The following is a 20,748-nucleotide window of genomic DNA, read 5'->3' on the forward strand; positions in this document are numbered from 1 at the left end:
CTGGAATACCAACCCCTATCCTAACACCCCAGCTAGAACCTCCAGGACCATGAATCCTCTCTCAGTACCAGATATTCTGTCAGGCCAGAACTGGAACGCCACCCCCTACCCGAACGCCCCACCTAGACCCTCCAGGTCCTTGAATCCTTTTTCTAAACCAGATATTATCTCCCTGCTCCGATCGTACACCTCTCCACTCTCATTCACATCAGTCCCCTTTAGATCAGCACAAGCAGCCCCACTACCTACCCCCAGCTCGAACCGTCCTAAGCATCACACCCAACCCTTACTGAGCTCCCCGACTCAACATCAGTGCCCTAAACACTAATAATCTCATGCAGATCCCCTTCACACACCCACCGCTCACTGACAGCCTGCACAAATCGCACCTGAACTGCATGTTACGTAACTAACTGCAGGTCAGCGGTTAAACATGCGGCAGACTGTGAGATCTCATCCTTGCCCAAGAACTGGACCTCCTTGTCCTCACAGAAACCTGGCTCAACGACTCCTCTGGGCCTATCCTTGACATACTAGTCCCTCCGGGTCAGACTAGACCGCGTCAAGAAAATTGGAGGTGGCATAGCCTGCATCTTCTGCAACTCTCTCACAGCTAAACAATCTTTCTCAGCTAATCTCTCTTCCTGTGAATACTTAGGAATAGACATCACTAGTGCACACAGACCCTTATGCTCCCTTCACATCTTCTACCACGCCCTGGGGATAACCTCCCTCTAATTGAACAAACTATGGAAACCATCTCCTCCAACCTGGGACGTCACTGCCCACAGATCTTCCTTGGTGACTTCAACCTTCACTGGAATGACCCGCATGATCATGCGGTTAATACTCTCAAGACTTTCCTAACAGACCTCTCCCTATCTCAATTCTGCGACAACCACACACACAACTTATAAAGAAATGATAGGCTCATTAGCACCGCTCTGGTCCAAGATCATCAACGCCTCTCTCCGTCAAGGCAAGATCCCGGACTGCTTGAAGAAGGGCCTAGTGCTCCCCATCCTAAAAAAACCCTGGCTGACCCTAAAGACCCGAATAATTACAGACCAATCACAAACATTCCTACCCTGGCTAAACTACTGGAGAAATGTGTTCATGAACAACTGCGTAGACACATTGAACAATTCCAGCTCCTCGAACAATTCCAATCGTGTTTCCGCACTGGCCACAGCACCGAAACAGCCACTCACATAGTGGATGACGCTCTCACTTTACTGGACCAGAATGAATCCTGCCTATTAATTCTTCTTGATCTCTCATCAGCATTCGACGCTGTCAAGCATGACAATCTTCTCCACCTCCTTGAATGCAGAATAGGACTCTCTGGCACGGTCCTTAAATGGTTTGCCTCTTTCCTCAACAACAGAACTCAAAGAGTCAAATCTAATCAGTCTCTATCTGACCCCAGTCCCTGCATGCTGGGTGTTCCGCAAGGGTCCTCACTCTCCACCACGCTTTTTAACCTCTTGCTCGAACCACTAACAGTAATTCTTAAAGCCTCCAATATCACATGTACGCCAACTATACATGAAAATATCCTCCCCCGAAGACATCAATGCTCTCAACGGAACGCTGCTCAAAACCCTAAACTGGCTTACCTCCAACCACCTCAAACTAAACGCCCTCAAGATGGAATTCCTCCTCATTGCACCGGCTAGGCAACCCCCCACTGTAGTGAAATATCTCTCTAATCTCACCGCGCTCAACTGCACACCACACCTCATTGTCTCCACAAAAATCACTTGGAATTCTGCTTAATAAAAACCTAAACATGCAAGAGCGCATCAGAGCTTCTACCAAAGGAGCGAACTTCCAGCTGTGCATCCTAAGAAAACTCAAACCCTCCCTGCCCCATGAGGACTTCAAATCAGCAGTGCAAGCACTGGTCATCTCCAGACTAGAATATGGCAGTGCAACTTTTGCGGACTGCTGAAACTCAGTTTAGCCCCTATCAGAGCTTCGCTAAATGCGGCTACGAGACTCATCACGGGTTCCAAGAAAACCAACCACATCTCGCCGGACCTGAAATCAATCAACTGTCTTCCCTTTGAGGCAAGGATCCAATTAAAGATTGCTTGTATTACCCATAGAGCTCTACACTTCAATACCCCACTCTACCTGGCAAATAAGCTGTAACTTTCTGGGGGCTCCCGGCCCACAAGGAGCACCGGCACCTTGCTGCTCAAGCCAAAGAAATTCAATAAGCTTAAAACCTACAACCGTACATTCTAAGGCATTGCCCCGAGAATCTGAAATGCCCTTCCAGTGGAGACAAGGCTTATTCCATCCATCTTTGCCTTCAAAAGGGAAGTGAAAGCACTACTAATGAACAATGCGCTGATTTAGAAACTTTGCTCCTCTTACCTCGAAGCTTTTTGGATATACTAACTATTACATGTCATCTGTTGCGACCTACTGTTTCCTGCCATAATGTCCCTTTTATTCTTGATGTATATTGTCCTAATTTTCCTGCTACCATAGCCTTCTACCTATTTCCCTCCACTATGTAATTTTTGCTCTTGTGGCACATTGACCTACTTGTATCTTGTTTTGTCCCTTTGAGCTGTGTTCCTATTTCTTCTTCATCCTTATGTAAAGCGCTCTGATACCCACTTGGGTCATGTTCGCGCTATACAAAACTTATAAATACATTTGAAAAAACATTACCTGGTGTGTGAGAATGAAGGACCCTGTAGTGGTCTCGAATGAACACCCCCGCCAGGGATGTCAGACCACTGCGTGCTGGAGTGTCTGCATGCAGGAACCTCTGTGTCTCGTGTCTCGTGTCAGTGTGTCACCTTGGAAGTTTTCTCTTCTCCCTCACAAATATTTATGGTGCTTCTATACCCAAAAGGTACCCTCAGGCGTTCTACCTTGCTGTGTGATGTCGGTTGAGGATGACGAAAGGGCTGACCCTTATACATAGTTATTGTGCAGAGTATGCAGAAGATACTAATCCCGCTGTGATTTTGAGAATCCTCATGCATAATAAATCAGGCTAGTTTTCGGAGAAAACTACACATTTATGCAGCACCTAACTAGGTAAAAGGTCAGCACAAGCCTGTTATGTAGTACAATGGCACAGTAAATGTGGGTGAAGGGTTAGGTAGTTACCGTTGCAGGGAGTCTGGCAATGAACAGAACTATGCGAAGGATTATAGGACTTTGGTAAGAAGGGACTGAGTCATCCTACCACCTGAGTACCCATAAGACCAGGACCGACAAGCTATAGTGCCTCACGTGCTCTCCTACTCACTTCTAGAGAAACAAATGATTAGGCACCCCAGAGCACAACACCCCAGATCTCTCCGGAATCGCGGTAACAAGACACACCCTTTCGCTCTTACTCTTATACTTGTCCACAATAAGATCTGACAGAGATACAAATCAGTTTAAAATGTTTATTAAAACTAATGTGTCCTAACATGCAGTATACGTGCCACAACAAGCAGGAAAATGCAAAATACAAATATAGCCAGCATAGAAACTAGACATTGTATCATAAAGGGAGATGCCATGCTAACACGACTGTAGGGAAAAGACTATAGAGCCCAACCGCCCTCCCCTTGGTAAGAAGAAATATTATTATATAATAGAAGATCTCTGGGCTTTGTCAGCAGACCCCATACCTTAGCCTATAGATGGTAAATCTACATCACAGGTGCTGTCTTGCTCTTCTCCCTGGAAAGGTCCCTCTCCAAGTGTGTGCTAACATGCACGTGTCCCCATAATATCAAAAGTACAGGTGTTCAACAACAGCTGCATTGGTATGTTTTGTCGAGGTGCTAGGGCCTGACCAGAATAGAATAACAAGGGCATTGTTTATCGACCAAATGTTCAGACTAAACTACAGGAACATGCAGAGAACGAGCACAGCAGACAGTTCTCGTGTGAAAAGCATAAAAAAAGTTATTTGCAAAAACAAAGCCTTGTAGTAACATGCGCAAAGCTGCATAATGGCTGCAAGGCTCATGCTAACGTAGTGATGTCAACAATGTGCCAACTGCAACGTGACACTACCTAAGCCTATATTGGGGGACATTACAAATCATAAAACTTCTTTTCTCCTATAGGAACCCATGTTATGGTTTTCCTTCCAAAAATGCTCTAACTGCTTTTGTATGAAAGAAAAGTAACTTTGTTTGAACCAAAAACTGTCCTACTTACCTATGTTTTTAAGGTCCACGAGGGGCTATCCAGGCATATCACCCTGAGTAGTCGCAGTAACGAAAAGTAATTTTCACAGCCAGTTATGTATGTATTGGCATTTATATAGCGCACTACTTACCCGTAGGGTCCCAAGGCGCTTCGACTGCTGCGAAACCCTTCCTGGCTTCCCTGAGAGATGGTCCCTTAATGGGTATCTCCAGGGTGAGACAGGCATCCCCGGCGGTCTGGTGGGGCCGTTAGTGAAGATGAGGCAAGCTAATGCCCAGAGTTGCCGAGTGTGATCGCTGATCAGAGTGGGCACTGAGGCGAGAGAATTATCGAATCCGCTGACCCTGGTCCAGAAACCTGCAGCGCGCCGGGAATCGAACCCTGGTCCCGGGCCGTCCTCTGCTCTCGGGTCTGCCGCCTCTAACCAGTGAGCCACACTACTTCATTCAGTTATCTTGCCAGTACTATTATGTGCTAAAAGTTGCTTTGCAGACACAGATCTCTGCAGCATGTGTATTAACCACCAGGGGTTATCTTGCCAGTATTATTATTCCCTAAAAGTTTCTGGACACACACACATTTCTGCTGCAAGTGCATTAACCCCCACAGTTGTTTTGCCAGTATTGTTTTCTCCTTAAAGTTGCTGGGCACACATATCTCTGCAGCAATTGAATTAACCACCAGAGTTATCTCACCAGTACTATTATGTGCTGAAACTTGCTGGGTAGACACAGATCTTTGCAGCAACTGCTTTAACTGCCAGAGTTATCTTGACAGTATGAATATTATCCAAAAGTTGCTGGGCACACACATCTCTGCAGCGAGTGCATTAACCACCAGAGTTTTCGTTCCTGCGCTATTATGCCCTAAATGTTGCTTTGCACACACAGATCTTTGCTGCAGATGGTTTAACCACTATAGTTATCTTGCCAGAATTATTATCCCCTAAAGGTTGTTGGGGACACACAGATCTCTGCAGCAAGTGCATTAACCGCCGGAGTTATCTTGCTAGTACTATTATGCCCTAAAAGTTGTTGGACACATAGATCTCTACAGAAAAGTGCATTAACCGCCAGAGTTCTCTTGCTAGTACTGTAGCAGGGTTTCCGTTCTCCCACAGAACTGTGCATAGAGATCTAGAACCTCAGTGAGTTAGGTTGATCCAAAAACTCATCTTAGTGTCAGAAATCTCCTTACCTAGCTAGCTACAGTGTCTCATGGGTCATTATGGAATGATCCATGTCTTAGACAAACCAGAACATGATCTTTAGAATACCTCAGGAGTCGTGGAACACATGAACACTCTTTCGTTATATAATCATTTCAAACCAAAACTGAGAGTCAAAGAACACAAGTGCAAGTTTGAAATATTTATTATTCAATGCAAAGTTCTCAAACGCAGTATCTTGTATAATACCAAAATGCAGATTATAAAAATCAGAGTCAGCAGCATAGTCACTAATCCATAGTAAGCAAAAGGTGCTAGCATGTTATAATGCAATTTCTATAGAAATCTATATCACCTATATTTCGCGCACCCTATCTAGCATATTATATTATATCTAAGAAGGTCTCATTTGGGCTTTAGCAGGGCGGCCCCATACCTCTCAATGTCAGTAGGAGCAGTTCACATCAACAGCTACCAGCTCTCTTCATGCGCAGCACCAAGTGTCTACGTTCATTCCGTGTAACTCTATCTTAAACCCGCGTAGAGCCCAAAATGTTGGCATCAACATTATTTGTGTTATGTCTAATGTGGTGCGAGGATCAAGCCTCCCAGCAACCTTGTGTTAGGTTAATTTTAGAGTGTGCAGCTCTCAGTGTGCAGACAGTTGTACCAAGTGTACCAGGCAAAGCTGATAGCATAGAAATAACATATTATTCTCAAATAAACCACCTCACCGCTTCTAGGGTGAAGGCGACAACAACAAGTATGTGTCGTGTGCAAAACTGAAGCCGAAGGAAAAAAGGCTGTTTAAACATGTAATGCACTCATGCTAACTTAACGCAATATATGTAACGAAGTATCCATATGACACCCCCCCATTGGTCCGAGCACCGTCAAACATAAGGGAAAAGGCAATACTAAATCAGATACAAAGATTGAAAGCAAAGTTCAATAATCTTGAGCTAAAATAAGCTAAAAAAAATATGTATGAATGAATATGTACGAATGCCTACAGTGGCCTCAAGTCTAAAAACAAAAACAAAACTTTCGAACCAAAAGTTATTCGCCAGGTCTCAAAATTATGAAATGTAGGACCAGGCCGCATCAATCCAAATGTCTGTAAGAGAGAAAAAAAATTTTTAAGGCACTTATCCGATATCCAAAGTCATGTGCCATGTTGACGTTATCCTCAGCGACATCACGTGACTATACTCTCCATCAGCTGAACGTAGTCCATCCCTCCAATTCAGCGAGGGGAAAGTCATATTTCACAACAAAGCATTCCTCCCAGGCATCTCACGATTGGAAAGTATATGCAAAGAAAGTTGCAACAGCCTCCAGCATGAAATCACTGCCATCATCCGAAAACAGTTCTGCAATCCAATTCAGCAATGGGAAAGAACATACGTGCTCCTCCAGCATCGGATCCTCCTGTAACGTCAGAGGACAACTCGGTGGGTTCACCAGATCGCTGTGTGTCAGAAAGGCATCCGCCGCTGCAGAGATCTCCCATTGGCCCAGAACTCCATTTATTGCTGCCAAGGCCATAACTCTTTCGCCAGAACAGATCAACTCATGAGCCACCACGGGACGCATTAGCTGATCAAAATCGACGTCAGGAGCAGTCCTCAAGCATAGGCACAAATCAATGGCCCAATCGAACTCGCAGCTCAGGCAGTGAAACACAGGTTGGACACACGTGAAGTCGGTGAACCGAAATGACAATCTATAGGCCGTGCTTAATGCTGCAAGCGGCAATGTTCCATAGTAATTGAGCATCCGATTACGGCACAGTGTCAGGAGGCGTTGAACGGCGTCTTGCGCAGGATGGGCATCCATGTTTTATGAAGAAAAACACCAACAGAATGCCTGCGGCTACAGCCAGTAACACAGGTAGTCCACCAAACAAACTCGAAAAAATAGTGTGGAAAAACGTGGGAATGATACCAAAAACCTTTTCAAACGTAGTCACGAGGCCACTGCTGACTAACTTGAAAAAATGTGCCAGCCCAGTCGTTGAAGAAGCATTAAATATCTGGTGTACCAGCTCGCAGAAATGAAACGGCAAATCAGTATTTAAAAGCGCCTGCACCTCTGTGCGGGTGTTGGCTATGTGAAGGACATAAGTTTCCTGGGCCGAACTCAGGGTCACTTGTTTTTGAGACAAAAGGGCCCTTATTCTGCTTAAACCATTGAATCTTGCTTCCAAGGTTGGAATCCGTGGCCAGATGGAGACATCTGAAGAACGATGCGTGGGTGGGTATAGAACATTCTTGCAGCACACTACACGCTCTGATATAGTTACCACATATGCCACACCAATTAATAAACCACAACATAATTCGTTGTTTAAAAGCAAATAACTACCATTAGCCAATAATGTGAATGTGGGAACCACTGCTGGAACTGGCGTGCCTATTAAAACACATGCTAAATTTGGGCGGTCCTGATTACAAGAACCGTGTAACTGAATGTGTCTGCATATTAATGAATGGTCAGGTGACTGTGTGCATTCCTCACCATTAAGATTCACTTCTTTCCCATCCTTCAGACATCTGTATGTGTATGGTAATGACCACGCCTCATGTAGGAATGCATTGCCTAGTGGTTCATATCGTCCTATAGCAATATACTGCATACAGTTAGTAAATTTATATAAAGGAAATGGTAATGTAATTAAACCATGAATAAGCCACGTGGCAGTAGTGGTTTCAGCAACAGAAAAAGGCAAGGATTCTAGCTTCTCAATATGTAACATAGAAAATGATGCATCACGCATTGAAAGCATGCGCTGTTTTTCAGTAAGATTAAAAGGGGCGAAAAGGGATGAAACGTTCAATGAGGTCCAGGGAACTCGACCAGCCTTAATTGTCTGTAGTGTCCAGGCAAACTGCATTACAGAACGCAATTGATTTTGACCATGGTATAACGTGGACACTTCATCATGTACAATATCAACAACAGAAGAAACAATATTATCCAATGTGTAAATTCTGGAAGAAAGCATGTTAATACTGTTATCGACCACTGCAAGCACTTTTTCCAAATTGGCTTGATCAATAGCCCTCAGGCGTTTAGCTGCTTCGACTTGTGAAAATTTCCAAATTTCATTGTAAACAGCATAAATAAAGCGTTTAGACCTACCCATAGTCGGGCCTTTTATAAAATCATTTAACTCTATATTCTCATTCAACTGGGACAGATGCAGTTTAACTGCAGCTAAAGTGGAATGTTGTAACCAGTTCTGACACAATTTGCCTACTGAATAAGTTGTAACAGTGTGATCTGTGCCAAACCTGGGATCTGGCCTGATGTGTGTAAATCCTTCAGACAAACCCAAAAAACGACGTTGGCAAGAATCAGAGCTTCTTTGCCATAAAAGCCACCCATCTGGATCAAGACTGGAAATATTAAAGGAGGAATTCTGCAAAAGTGCTTGTATCCCACTTATGGATAGTGTAGTGAAATTACTCCAACCTGAATATTCTTCCAAATCAGGGATGGTAGGGGTATTTAATTTTTTAGATGTAGCCAATCCAAAACATGTAGTTTGGGAAATAGTCGAATTTAAAAACAACATGTGATTCGGGATGAGACATGCACGATGCAAAGCCTCAGTGCCTTGTACCTGCCAATCTTTGGTACCCCAAACCGATTTAAGGTCAATAGCATCCTTCCACAACTCATAGCCATCCACAGATAACCTTTCTAGAAAGGACTTTGAATACAACAATTTTGTGTCAGTTAGTCTAACTTTGGGCATGAATTTCTGGTTCACTTTAAAATAAAACGACTCAGGATTTGATTGATTAAAATCTGTAAAGTAAGAGTATTTTCCCAGAAACGTACTTGAGCTCCCCTGTAAAGGAGTAGGGCAATGTTCCCACTGAGTGTAATTCACAGGAACCCGCCTGGAACTTGTCTTGTGCAAGAAATGATTTCCATAATGTTGGTAACAAAACAAATCACCATAATTGACAGAATCTAAATACAAATCCTCATCATCAAAGGCCGCATAATATTTCAAATCAGAGAACAATGCTTCTACGGCCTGAAGATCCCAATCATCAGAACGAATATTTTGCTTAATCACATCTCCCATGTTTACTCTAAGCACATTAGGGACATTAATAACCTCTGTGGGGCCATGTATCTGAAACCTAACCGCATCCCACACAATCCCATCAAGGACAGGCCAAGCAGTAATCTCTACTGAATGTAAGTCTCTCTTTAGTCTGTGTGCTGAATGTGAGGAGGATAGAGGGGCCAAAGTTCCATTAAGGTACCGAATTCCTGTTCTTTCTTTCACATAATGGCCATCAATCAGGCGGAAAAAATAAAACACAAAACCAATAGACATAAAAAGATAAAATGAAAACAGTATCAGCCAAATGTATGTCCAAGGTGGAACTAAAAAATGTTTTTTAAACAACGTGGCATATTTTGCAATAGTCGATGGTTTCTTTGAAAGTTCCGAATCAGAGTCAAAAGAGAATCTGGACTGGTTAGCCAAACGAGCATGTAAATCGGACATAGATAAATCAGCAGGATCTGCATAGGTCACCTCATCAATGTTAGTAACAGGAATAGTATTTAATAAAGGACTTGATATGGCAGGCATCTCGAGGGACACCTCCTGATCTGCACCAGATGTAATAGCCAGCACAGAGTGCCTCACCATGGAAGGACAGGATACAGCCGGTGTCATGCTATGAAGAATCGGCCACCCTGTGTGTCTTGACATTGTCAATAGAAATAAATCTGTTTTCTTTACGACCTGGAAGTGGTGGTAAAATGACTGTTCTTGTGCCCTTCACTCCAAGGACTCGAACCGGCGCTCGAAATGAGGGACCAAACTCTTTCTTGTTATCGATCTTCTCTCGAACCAGTTCTCCAACTTGGGGTAGCCAGCCAACTACCGGGATCTGCAAAGCATCATCCGACGTGGAGGGCAAGTGTTCCTTTGCAAGACTGTCTCTGGTCTTTTGTAGATCCTGTAAAACATTGCAATGTTCATCTACGTCAAAGGCCGCGGCCTGGGCCTGGCAGTCTGCACCATCAAGGTCAGGGACGTACATCTTGATACCAAAGAGCATTTCGTATGGGGTCCGCCCACCCAGAGACCTTCTAGGGAGATTATTAAGCGCACGCTGCACGCCATATAGGTGGGTCAGCCAGTTTCTACCAGTGCCTATAACACGGGCTGTCAAAGATTGCTTTAAGTCGCGGTTCATTCTTTCTACAACAGAATTGCCCTCAGGCCTGTATGGACTTGAAAACTTCACCTGTACCCCCAACGAAACCATAGCATCCTTATACGCCTTAGAGGCGAAAGCCGGACCCTGGTCCGAATGGAAAGCACCACAAGCAAAGATTCCCACAAAGACACGCAAATCCTTAATGACAGTTCGCGAATCAGCGCTTCGATGCGGCCATACCCATACAAAGCGTGTGCATGAGTCAACTGCTACTAAGATGTATTTATACGCAGTATCAGAAGAAAAAGGACCGCAGTGATCCAAATAAACACAACCAAGTGGTTTATTAGAGATGTACAACTGTGTCTGAGGCGGACGCGCAGCAGTAGAAGGCTTAATCTGCTGACAAATGTCACACATAAGGACATAATCGCGCGTCTGTTTGTACAGTCCCCGCCACCAGAACCTCTGTTGTAGCTGAGATACAGTGGCTGAGACGCCCGCATGCGCAGACGCCACACCTTCATGAGCCGCTGTAATCAGAAAAGCTCTGCGATTCGAGTTGGGAACTAGACGCTCTCCAACTTCAGGAATTTTCACATAAGGAACCTTATCGGGACTTAAGTGGTATGTGTACTTCGAAGGGAACCCCGCAGGATATTTACCTCCCTTCTCCGTGGCAGCCACAGCTGCCAAGATGTCATCATCTATTTTGCCTTTGGACCTCGTGACTGCTGCAACTAAGTATTTTGATACCGCTGACTTCGCTGCTTCATCAGCAAGCGAGTTGCCAACAGCGTGGACTCCCACGCGCTGGTGACCGAGAGTATGAATCACAAACACGAGCGGCAGTTTCTCTTTAAGTTCCGCCACTCGGACCCAGATCATTTTATGTTTTATTGTGCTACCTTTGGAATCACGAAAATCATTCTGAATCCAAAAGAACAAGTTCTCATTATAAGACTGGACACAGTAGTAAGAATCACTCACGATTAAAGTCGTCACACAAGGATCAGCGTACTCCAATGCTAGCATCAGAGCACGCAGCTCAGCTAATTGTGCGGTGCAGTCCCCAAGCGTCTGCGTGTGCACGACACTGGACTTGAACTCATCTTTCACCATGGCACCGACCACAATGGCGCAAGCGGAAACGTAGGCATGTTTAGAGCCATGCGCAACCTGCGCCGAACCATCCGTGTAAATGATACAGTGGAAATCCTCCAACGGCCGCATTGCTAAAGGAGCAGGATGAACAAATTCATACTGTAAATACTCCTGCGACCGTAAAGCGGCGTCAAAAATAAACGTGACATCCTGAGATGTCAAGGATGTAGCCCACTGAATCCACCGAGGGTGCAAAGCTTTAGAATTCGGTACACTGGCTTTCGTGACCGCCTCCAAGGCCGGACACGGGGTAACAACCAACATGCGCTTTCCCTGTGACAGGGCACGTTCCTTAAGAATTGCCATCTGCACAGCCGTTAAAACTTTCTCCACAGTGGAAAAACGCAGTTCAGCCGAAGTGTACAAGTGTGACTTGTAAGCAATAGGTACAGTATCCCCCTCATTAAAAGTCAGGTACGTGAAACCCACCGTCCCAGGGATTATTCTTATCACCAGGTTGGTTTGGTTATCACGGGTCTGTAAGTAGTCAGAAGTGAGCAAATCAGCCTGCAAAGACTGCAGAATGGCTGAATGCTCAGGCAGCCAGCATGATTTGGAAAAAGATGGTTGTACCAAGGCATATAAAGGCTTGATACGCTGGGCATATTCCGGAATGTATGTCCTCCCGAAATTTAAAAAACCCAGTAAAGACTGTAATTTCTTCAGCGTTGTCGGAGAGCGCAACTGTGCGCACTTCTCCAGGAAGTGAGGAGCCAATCCCTTTCCTTCATGGTTAAGTTAATAACCTAGAAACAACACTGTGTACTCCGCAATGTGTGATTTTGCAAAGTTAAACTTGTAACCCATGTCTGCAAAGTTACAAATTATGCTGTTTACTCGACACAGATGCACCCAAAGCTCGTCGTCTGTGAGATAAATGTCATCCACATACGAACATGCAACTGGATCGAAACTCTCCAAAAGAGAGACTATGCGGGCGGAAAACACTCCAGGACTATTTTTATATCCCATTGGGAGTCGTTTAAACATTTTTTGTACGCCGCCGCAAGTGAAACTGGTCCATTGGGAACTTAGACCATCTAATCTATGTGCATAAAAACCATTGGAAATGTCAAGCGTGGTTTTGAACCGTTTACGCTCAAGACTATTCACTAGGGCAGAGCCGTGTGTATTCTGTACTGCACAGTTACGGCAATGCGAGTTCAAATGCCGGTAATCCAAAACCAGACGATATGAGCCGTCCGGCTTGTTAACAGTAAAAAGAGGATTATTCATCGGTGACACACACGTTTCAATTACACCTTGATATTCCAATTGTTCAAGGATAGCCGCGACCGAAGCTTTAGCTTCACGCCGTATGGGATACTGGGGTTGTGGCTGAGGCTGCGACCGCAATGGAATCTCATGGCTAGGGGACAATTTATCCCAGCCACACTGATTCCGGTACACAGCCGGCGCAAGCGCCAGAGCCCACTCTTCTGCAAAATGCAGCGCTTCCACTCTCGGCACAGTGTGCGCGAAACTGGGGAGGATTACCTCCTCCCCTCGCGGAGCTGCGAGAACAAAAGGTGGGGGCCAGTCAGCCTCCGAAAGCAAAATGTCATACGTATCCGAAATATTTTCCCAAAATACCCCTTTTACAGTTCGCTGCATGTCACCTTCAATTAACAGGACAATTTCAAAAAGTCTTTCAGGGGGAGCAACATGTGTATCAGCTGTTTCGATTACAACATAAGTGTCAGTCGCTGTCACCTTCAACAGTGGACGGAGGGCCTCTCTCACTATGGTAATCTCCGCCGCGCTGTCCAGCAAGGTCAGAGCCCACGTCAGATTCCGAAGCCGCGTTCTCACTATCTGGGGCATATCGATGCGCCGTTAAGGCTGCGACTTTCTTCTTGGCAAACTGCGGTCTCTTTGGCGTAGAGTCGTCCCGCTGATCCCCTTCACTTCGTGTGCGGGGCTGGCCACGTCCTTGCTGACCACCCCTGCCCCTGCCGCCCCCTCCACCACCGGTTGACGGAGCCGATGAGTCCTGAAAGGAACGAGGAGAGCGTTGGTCAGATGCCTGATATCTGTCAGGCGATTTAATCGTAGCGCGATCGCGCAATTCATAAACTCGCTCTGACTGCGCAGGTTGTGAAGGCGCCGGACTCGAGACCTGTGTCTGTTGTTGTTGTTGCTTACCCTGATTCTGCTTTTTAGGCCAATTTTGTTTTTTGGACCTGGGCTGTCCACCTGTTTCCGAAGACTGCCCCTGGGGCTGCTTCTTTTCTTTTTCAAGAAAAACCTTCACACCCTTAGAATTGCGGCCAACCATTTTATAAGCCGCCACAATAATTCTTGCCAGCTGACGGGGTTTCTCGGCATCGGGAATTAACGCCAGACCATTGGCCACTTGAAAGTTCACTGCATCCCCTTTTACATTGGCAAGGATAATACCGCAAACTGTCTCAAATGAACCGTTCAGGCGCATACCCAACTCAACCGCCGACTCAGGTCCGTGATCATCCTGAACACGTTTGAGGATCGCAGACAGGTTCGACACTGACGGTGTGCCAAAGCACCTCGAGTAAACCGCTGCAAAAGTCTTACCCCATGTCTCACAGTCAACAAGTTCCGGGGCTAAATCTTTTGGTAAACTAAGCGTAAGAATCCGGTGTTTTTCACCCGGAGTCGTATTAGGAAACACAGCCTCCAGCTGGTCGAATTTCTCGGCAAGCCAGTAAGGAAAATCATCCTTATTGTCTGGCTTTCTGCCCATAACGGAATTCACCAAGACAGGACTGATTTTCAAACCAGCCTGTTCTGCCCGAAGCTGCGCACCTGCGGGGGCTGCGCCATGAATATTACGACCAATGTAATGAACAAGCGCTCTAATCACTCCAACCGCGACCTCATGAAGACGCCGCAGGTCAGCTACACTACAAGTAGTGCGATTAGGATGAGGAGTAAATCCACCCAAAGCGGGCCAATTTGTGCCCGGAATGGACAAAGGACCTAACCTCGGAGCCGTTAAAGAATGGGGTAGGACGCCACCAAACCAAACTCCGTGCTGCCAAGCATCGATAGGTACTTCCAGTGCCCTGTACGGAGCATAAGCCGCTGGTACAGCCGAGGCAGTGTATGAATGATAGACACCCGAATTAGCATCCATTTCCGGAAATGTTACCCAGGAATAAAACAATTCGTACGGGTACGCATGTTCCGCACTCACCACTAGAACCACAGCCAAGCCTTCCGCAGGCACATTATATGCCCGCAAGTGGTCGCGAACCGCGACTCGGCTATGCTGCGCAATTTCCACGGCCATGTTAGCACAGGAAGTGTAAAGAGACAAAGAACAGTTTGTAGCACAACTGGGTAGTAAGTCAAAGAAACCGTTTATAGAAAAATTCAAGCTTGAAAAGACCTATTTCAAAAATAGGTAGGTTTTTCCGACACCACCGTTTACCGGAAACGGGAATGAAGGTGTTAAGGATTGAATGATATACTACTCGAGTGTCATGAAATACGGCCAACCAATCCGTTGGGCGCCATGTAGCAGGGTTTCCGTTCTCCCACAGAACTGTGCATAGAGATCTAGAACCTCAGTGAGTTAGGTTGATCCAAAAACTCATCTTAGTGTCAGAAATCTCCTTACCTAGCTAGCTACAGTGTCTCATGGGTCATTATGGAATGATCAATGTCTTAGACAAACCAGAACATGATCTTTAGAATACCTCAGGAGTCGTGGAACACATGAACACTCTTTCGTTATATAATCATTTCAAACCAAAACTGAGAGTCAAAGAACACAAGTGCAAGTTTGAAATATTTATTATTCAATGCAAAGTTCTCAAACGCAGTATCTTGTATAATACCAAAATGCAGATTATAAAAATCAGAGTCAGCAGCATAGTCACTAATCCATAGTAAGCAAAAGGTGCTAGCATGTTATAATGCAATTTCTATAGAAATCTATATCACCTATATTTCGCGCACCCTATCTAGCATATTATATTATATCTAAGAAGGTCTCATTTGGGCTTTAGCAGGGCGGCCCCATACCTCTCAATGTCAGTAGGAGCAGTTCACATCAACAGCTACCAGCTCTCTTCATGCGCAGCACCAAGTGTCTACGTTCATTCCGTGTAACTCTATCTTAAACCCGCGTAGAGCCCAAAATGTTGGCATCAACATTATTTGTGTTATGTCTAATGTGGTGCGAGGATCAAGCCTCCCAGCAACCTTGTGTTAGGTTAATTTTAGAGTGTGCAGCTCTCAGTGTGCAGACAGTTGTACCAAGTGTACCAGGCAAAGCTGATAGCATAGAAATAACATATTATTCTCAAATAAACCACCTCACCGCTTCTAGGGTGAAGGCGACAACAACAAGTATGTGTCGTGTGCAAAACTGAAGCCGAAGGAAAAAAGGCTGTTTAAACATGTAATGCACTCATGCTAACTTAACGCAATATATGTAACGAAGTATCCATATGACACCCCCCCATTGGTCCGAGCACCGTCAAACATAAGGGAAAAGGCAATACTAAATCAGATACAAAGATTGAAAGCAAAGTTCAATAATCTTGAGCTAAAATAAGCTAAAAAAATATGTATGAATGAATATGTACGAATGCCTACAGTGGCCTCAAGTCTAAAAACAAAAACAAAACTTTCGAACCAAAAGTTATTCGCCAGGTCTCAAAATTATGAAATGTAGGACCAGGCCGCATCAATCCAAATGTCTGTAAGAGAGAAAAAAAAATTTAAGGCACTTATCCGATATCCAAAGTCATGTGCCATGTTGACGTTATCCTCAGCGACATCACGTGACTATACTCTCCATCAGCTGAACGTAGTCCATCCCTCCAATTCAGCGAGGGGAAAGTCATATTTCACAACAAAGCATTCCTCCCAGGCATCTCACGATTGGAAAGTATATGCAAAGAAAGTTGCAACAGCCTCCAGCATGAAATCACTGCCATCATCCGAAAACAGTTCTGCAATCCAATTCAGCAATGGGAAAGAACATCCTCCAGCATCGGATCCTCCTGTAACGTCAGAGGACAACTCGGTGGGTTCACCAGATCGCTGTGTGTCAGAAAGGCATCCGCCGCTGCAGAGATCTCCCATTGGCCCAGAACTCCATTTATTGCTGCCAAGGCCATAACTCTTTCGCCAGAACAGATCAACTCATGAGCCACCACGGGACGCATTAGCTGATCAAAATCGACGTCAGGAGCAGTCCTCAAGCATAGGCACAAATCAATGGCCCAATCGAACTCGCAGCTCAGGCAGTGAAACACAGGTTGGACACACGTGAAGTCGGTGAACCGAAATGACAATCTATAGGCCGTGCTTAATGCTGCAAGCGGCAATGTTCCATAGTAATTGAGCATCCGATTACGGCACAGTGTCAGGAGGCGTTGAACGGCGTCTTGCGCAGGATGGGCATCCATGTTTTATGAAGAAAAACACCAACAGAATGCCTGCGGCTACAGCCAGTAACACAGGTAGTCCACCAAACAAACTCGAAAAAATAGTGTGGAAAAACGTGGGAATGATACCAAAAACCTTTTCAAACGTAGTCACGAGGCCACTGCTGACTAACTTGAAAAAATGTGCCAGCCCAGTCGTTGAAGAAGCATTAAATATCTGGTGTACCAGCTCGCAGAAATGAAACGGCAAATCAGTATTTAAAAGCGCCTGCACCTCTGTGCGGGTGTTGGCTATGTGAAGGACATAAGTTTCCCGGGCCGAACTCAGGGTCACTTGTTTTTGAGACAAAAGGGCCCTTATTCTGCTTAAACCATTGAATCTTGCTTCCAAGGTTGGAATCCGTGGCCAGATGGAGACATCTGAAGAACGATGCGTGGGTGGGTATAGAACATTCTTGCAGCACACTACACGCTCTGATATAGTTACCACATATGCCACACCAATTAATAAACCACAACATAATTCGTTGTTTAAAAGCAAATAACTACCATTAGCCAATAATGTGAATGTGGGAACCACTGCTGGAACTGGCGTGCCTATTAAAACACATGCTAAATTTGGGCGGTCCTGATTACAAGAACCGTGGGCGCCATGTAGCATGGTTTCCGTTCTCCCACCGAACTGTGCATAGAGATCTAGAACCTCAGTGAGTTAGGTTGATCCAAAAACTCATCTTAGTGTCAGAAATCTCCTTACCTAGCTAGCTACGGTGTCTCATGGGTCATTATGGAATGATCCATGTCTTAGACAAACCAGAACATGATCTTTAGAATACCTCAGGAGTCGTGGAACACATGAACACTCTTTCGTTATATAATCATTTCAAACCAAAACTGAGAGTCAAAGAACACAAGTGCAAGTTTGAAATATTTATTATTCAATGCAAAGTTCTCAAACGCAGTATCTTGTATAATACCAAAATGCAGATTATAAAAATCAGAGTCAGCAGCATAGTCACTAATCCATAGTAAGCAAAAGGTGCTAGCATGTTATAATGCAATTTCTATAGAAATCTATATCACCTATATTTCGCGCACCCTATCTAGCATATTATATTATATCTAAGAAGGTCTCATTTGGGCTTTAGCAGGGCGGCCCCATACCTCTCAATGTCAGTAGGAGCAGTTCACATCAACAGCTACCAGCTCTCTTCATGCGCAGCACCAAGTGTCTACGTTCATTCCGTGTAACTCTATCTTAAACCCGCGTAGAGCCCAAAATGTTGGCATCAACATTATTTGTGTTATGTCTAATGTGGTGCGAGGATCAAGCCTCCCAGCAACCTTGTGTTAGGTTAATTTTAGAGTGTGCAGCTCTCAGTGTGCAGACAGTTGTACCAAGTGTACCAGGCAAAGCTGATAGCATAGAAATAACATATTATTCTCAAATAAACCACCTCACCGCTTCTAGGGTGAAGGCGACAACAACAAGTATGTGTCGTGTGCAAAACTGAAGCCGAAGGAAAAAAGGCTGTTTAAACATGTAATGCACTCATGCTAACTTAACGCAATATATGTAACGAAGTATCCATATGACAGTACTATTGTGCCGTAAAAGTTGATGAACACACACATCTCTGCTGCAGATGCCTGAACCCCAGAAGATATTTTAAAAAGCAGCCTCTTTGTGATCAGTTAAGTAAATGAGCAGATCTAGTGTCACATTTGTACTTGTTACATTTTTTTGTGGCAGAGTTTGAAAAAGAAAACATTTGACTGCCAGACTTGGTTTTTCATGACTCAGCCCCTCTTGACTTGACCCCCTTTTTCCCTACCACACCTTGCTCCCCAGTTTTGGGGTTCTGGATTGTTATTTTTCGATCCCAGCTTTGTGTGTTCAGGTGTTTCACCCTCAGTCATTGGGTTAAAAGCATTGCAAGGCACACTCAGCCTTTAATCCTTCCGAGGTCAATAACAGAGTGGTTTGCATGGGAGGCTCTCTTGGGGTTTCTTACCCTTCTCCTGCTCAATGAGGTGTGAGGGTGTTAAATACATCTAGGACCCCCACAATCAGCGTTGAAGGGGAATGGTTTTGTAAATATAGGCCCTGCAGTGTTCTCACCGCCTCAAACAGCGTAATCCTATGGAACTAACCCCCCATTGCTCCTGTTGTGTTTGTGCCCCCTGAGGTGTCCAAGACGGTGAAAGGGGAGGAGTGGCAACTGGGGGCAGTGTAGTTGTTGGGGGGGGGGAGGGCCACGACGGGGGTGGAGGCACCTTTCATGCAGCTCCATGAGAGGTTCCCCCCCTCGCCCCCAGAGACTCACGATCTCTAGGAGTGACAGGAAGGGAGGGAGTCTCACTGATTGGGGGGGTATTTGCAGTGATGTCCTTCTCTGACCCTCTGTGTCCACCTCAACCTCACAGGCTCCCGCTCCCTCCATTACTTATCCCCCACGGGCCCCTCCCCGGGCTCCGCCAGTATTTGGAAGAGTCACATGAAGTGTAGAGGGGGGTGGAGTATTGGAGGTGGGGTACAGTTGTATGGGGGGAAGGTATGTGGGGAAGGGGTGTGCGCTCTCTACTGTAACCCTCTAACCCTCTCTCCCTCCAAGGGTCACACTCCCTCCTGTACTTTGAGTCCTCCCTCTCGGGGCCCCTCCCCGGGCTCCCCCAGTTCTCCTACGTGGGATACGTGGATGACGTCCCCATTGTCCGTTACACCAGTGAGAGCCGCAGAATGGAGCCTCAGGTCCCCTGGATGGAGCGGATCACCGCCGAGGACCCCAAGTACTGGGAGAGGAGCACTGAGATTAGCCGTGGAACGGAGCAGGTGCACAAGGCCAATGTAAGGACCACGATGGAGCGAATCAACCAGACCGGGGGTGAGTGACAACGGTGGAGGGGCAACCAGACCGGGGGTGAGTGACATTGGATGAGGTGTCACCAGACCGGGGATGAGTGTCACCAGAGAGAGGGGGCAGTTAGACTGGGGGAGGGGCAACCACACCGGTGGTGAGTGACATGTGGGAGTTGAGGGGTGTTGGAAGAAGGACACGGGGAGGGGGGAAACAAACTGTACTGTGTTGTATGACTGTGAATTGATCTTGACTTGGGGAGGGGACCCAAGAAGAGGGGGTGTGAGAGGTCAGAGGAGAGTCCGTGTTTGGGATGTGAGTGACTGGGGAAGGGGGTGGTAGACGCAGTCACTCATAATATTTTCAAGTGCAGAAACTGACATTGGTGGTTCTGTGCAGCGGTAACAAGGCCACTCCACCCCCCACAAAAGGGCCTCACTATTCCCTACCCTCCGACAGACAAACTCTGTGCTGCCCTCCGTCCGATCTCATTATGCCCCTCCTCGTTAGGGGGATAGACCAGTCGGAGGAGGGTTATCCTTTCTTCTCTACACTGACTGCCTGCCACCCTTGACCTCCTCCGTCAGGCCCTCACTTTCCCACCCCCCCACCTCTATAGATGGTTCCATGGAGGGGTTCCCCTCACACTCTGACTTGAGGTGTCACACCCTCGCTCCCCTCCCTTTGCCACTCCCCCTCATGTCCATGTGGGGTTTGGCTTTAAGGTTCAGTGAAGGGCTCCACAGAAGAGGAGAGGGCGGGGATGAGGGATTTTCTTTGCTTCCCCCGCTCTCTGCCTG

At 45.9% G+C, this 20,748-nt stretch overlaps 1 protein-coding gene across 1 annotated transcript in view; it reads left to right on the top strand.

Moving 5' to 3' along the window:
* LOC147710001 (saoe class I histocompatibility antigen, A alpha chain-like) overlaps positions 1-20,748 on the top strand; it is a 323,941-nt gene that overhangs the window by 47,272 nt on the left and 255,921 nt on the right. Inside the window, exon 2 of the mRNA XM_086919304.1 lies at positions 19,706-19,975. Coding sequence (XP_086775430.1) covers positions 19,706-19,975 — 270 coding nt within the window. The remainder of the gene's footprint in view (positions 1-19,705; positions 19,976-20,748) is intronic.

Source organism: Lissotriton vulgaris, chromosome 5 (genome assembly GCF_964263255.1).
Source record: "Lissotriton vulgaris chromosome 5, aLisVul1.2, whole genome shotgun sequence".
In the NCBI taxonomy this organism is placed as follows: Eukaryota; Metazoa; Chordata; class Amphibia; order Caudata; family Salamandridae; genus Lissotriton; species Lissotriton vulgaris.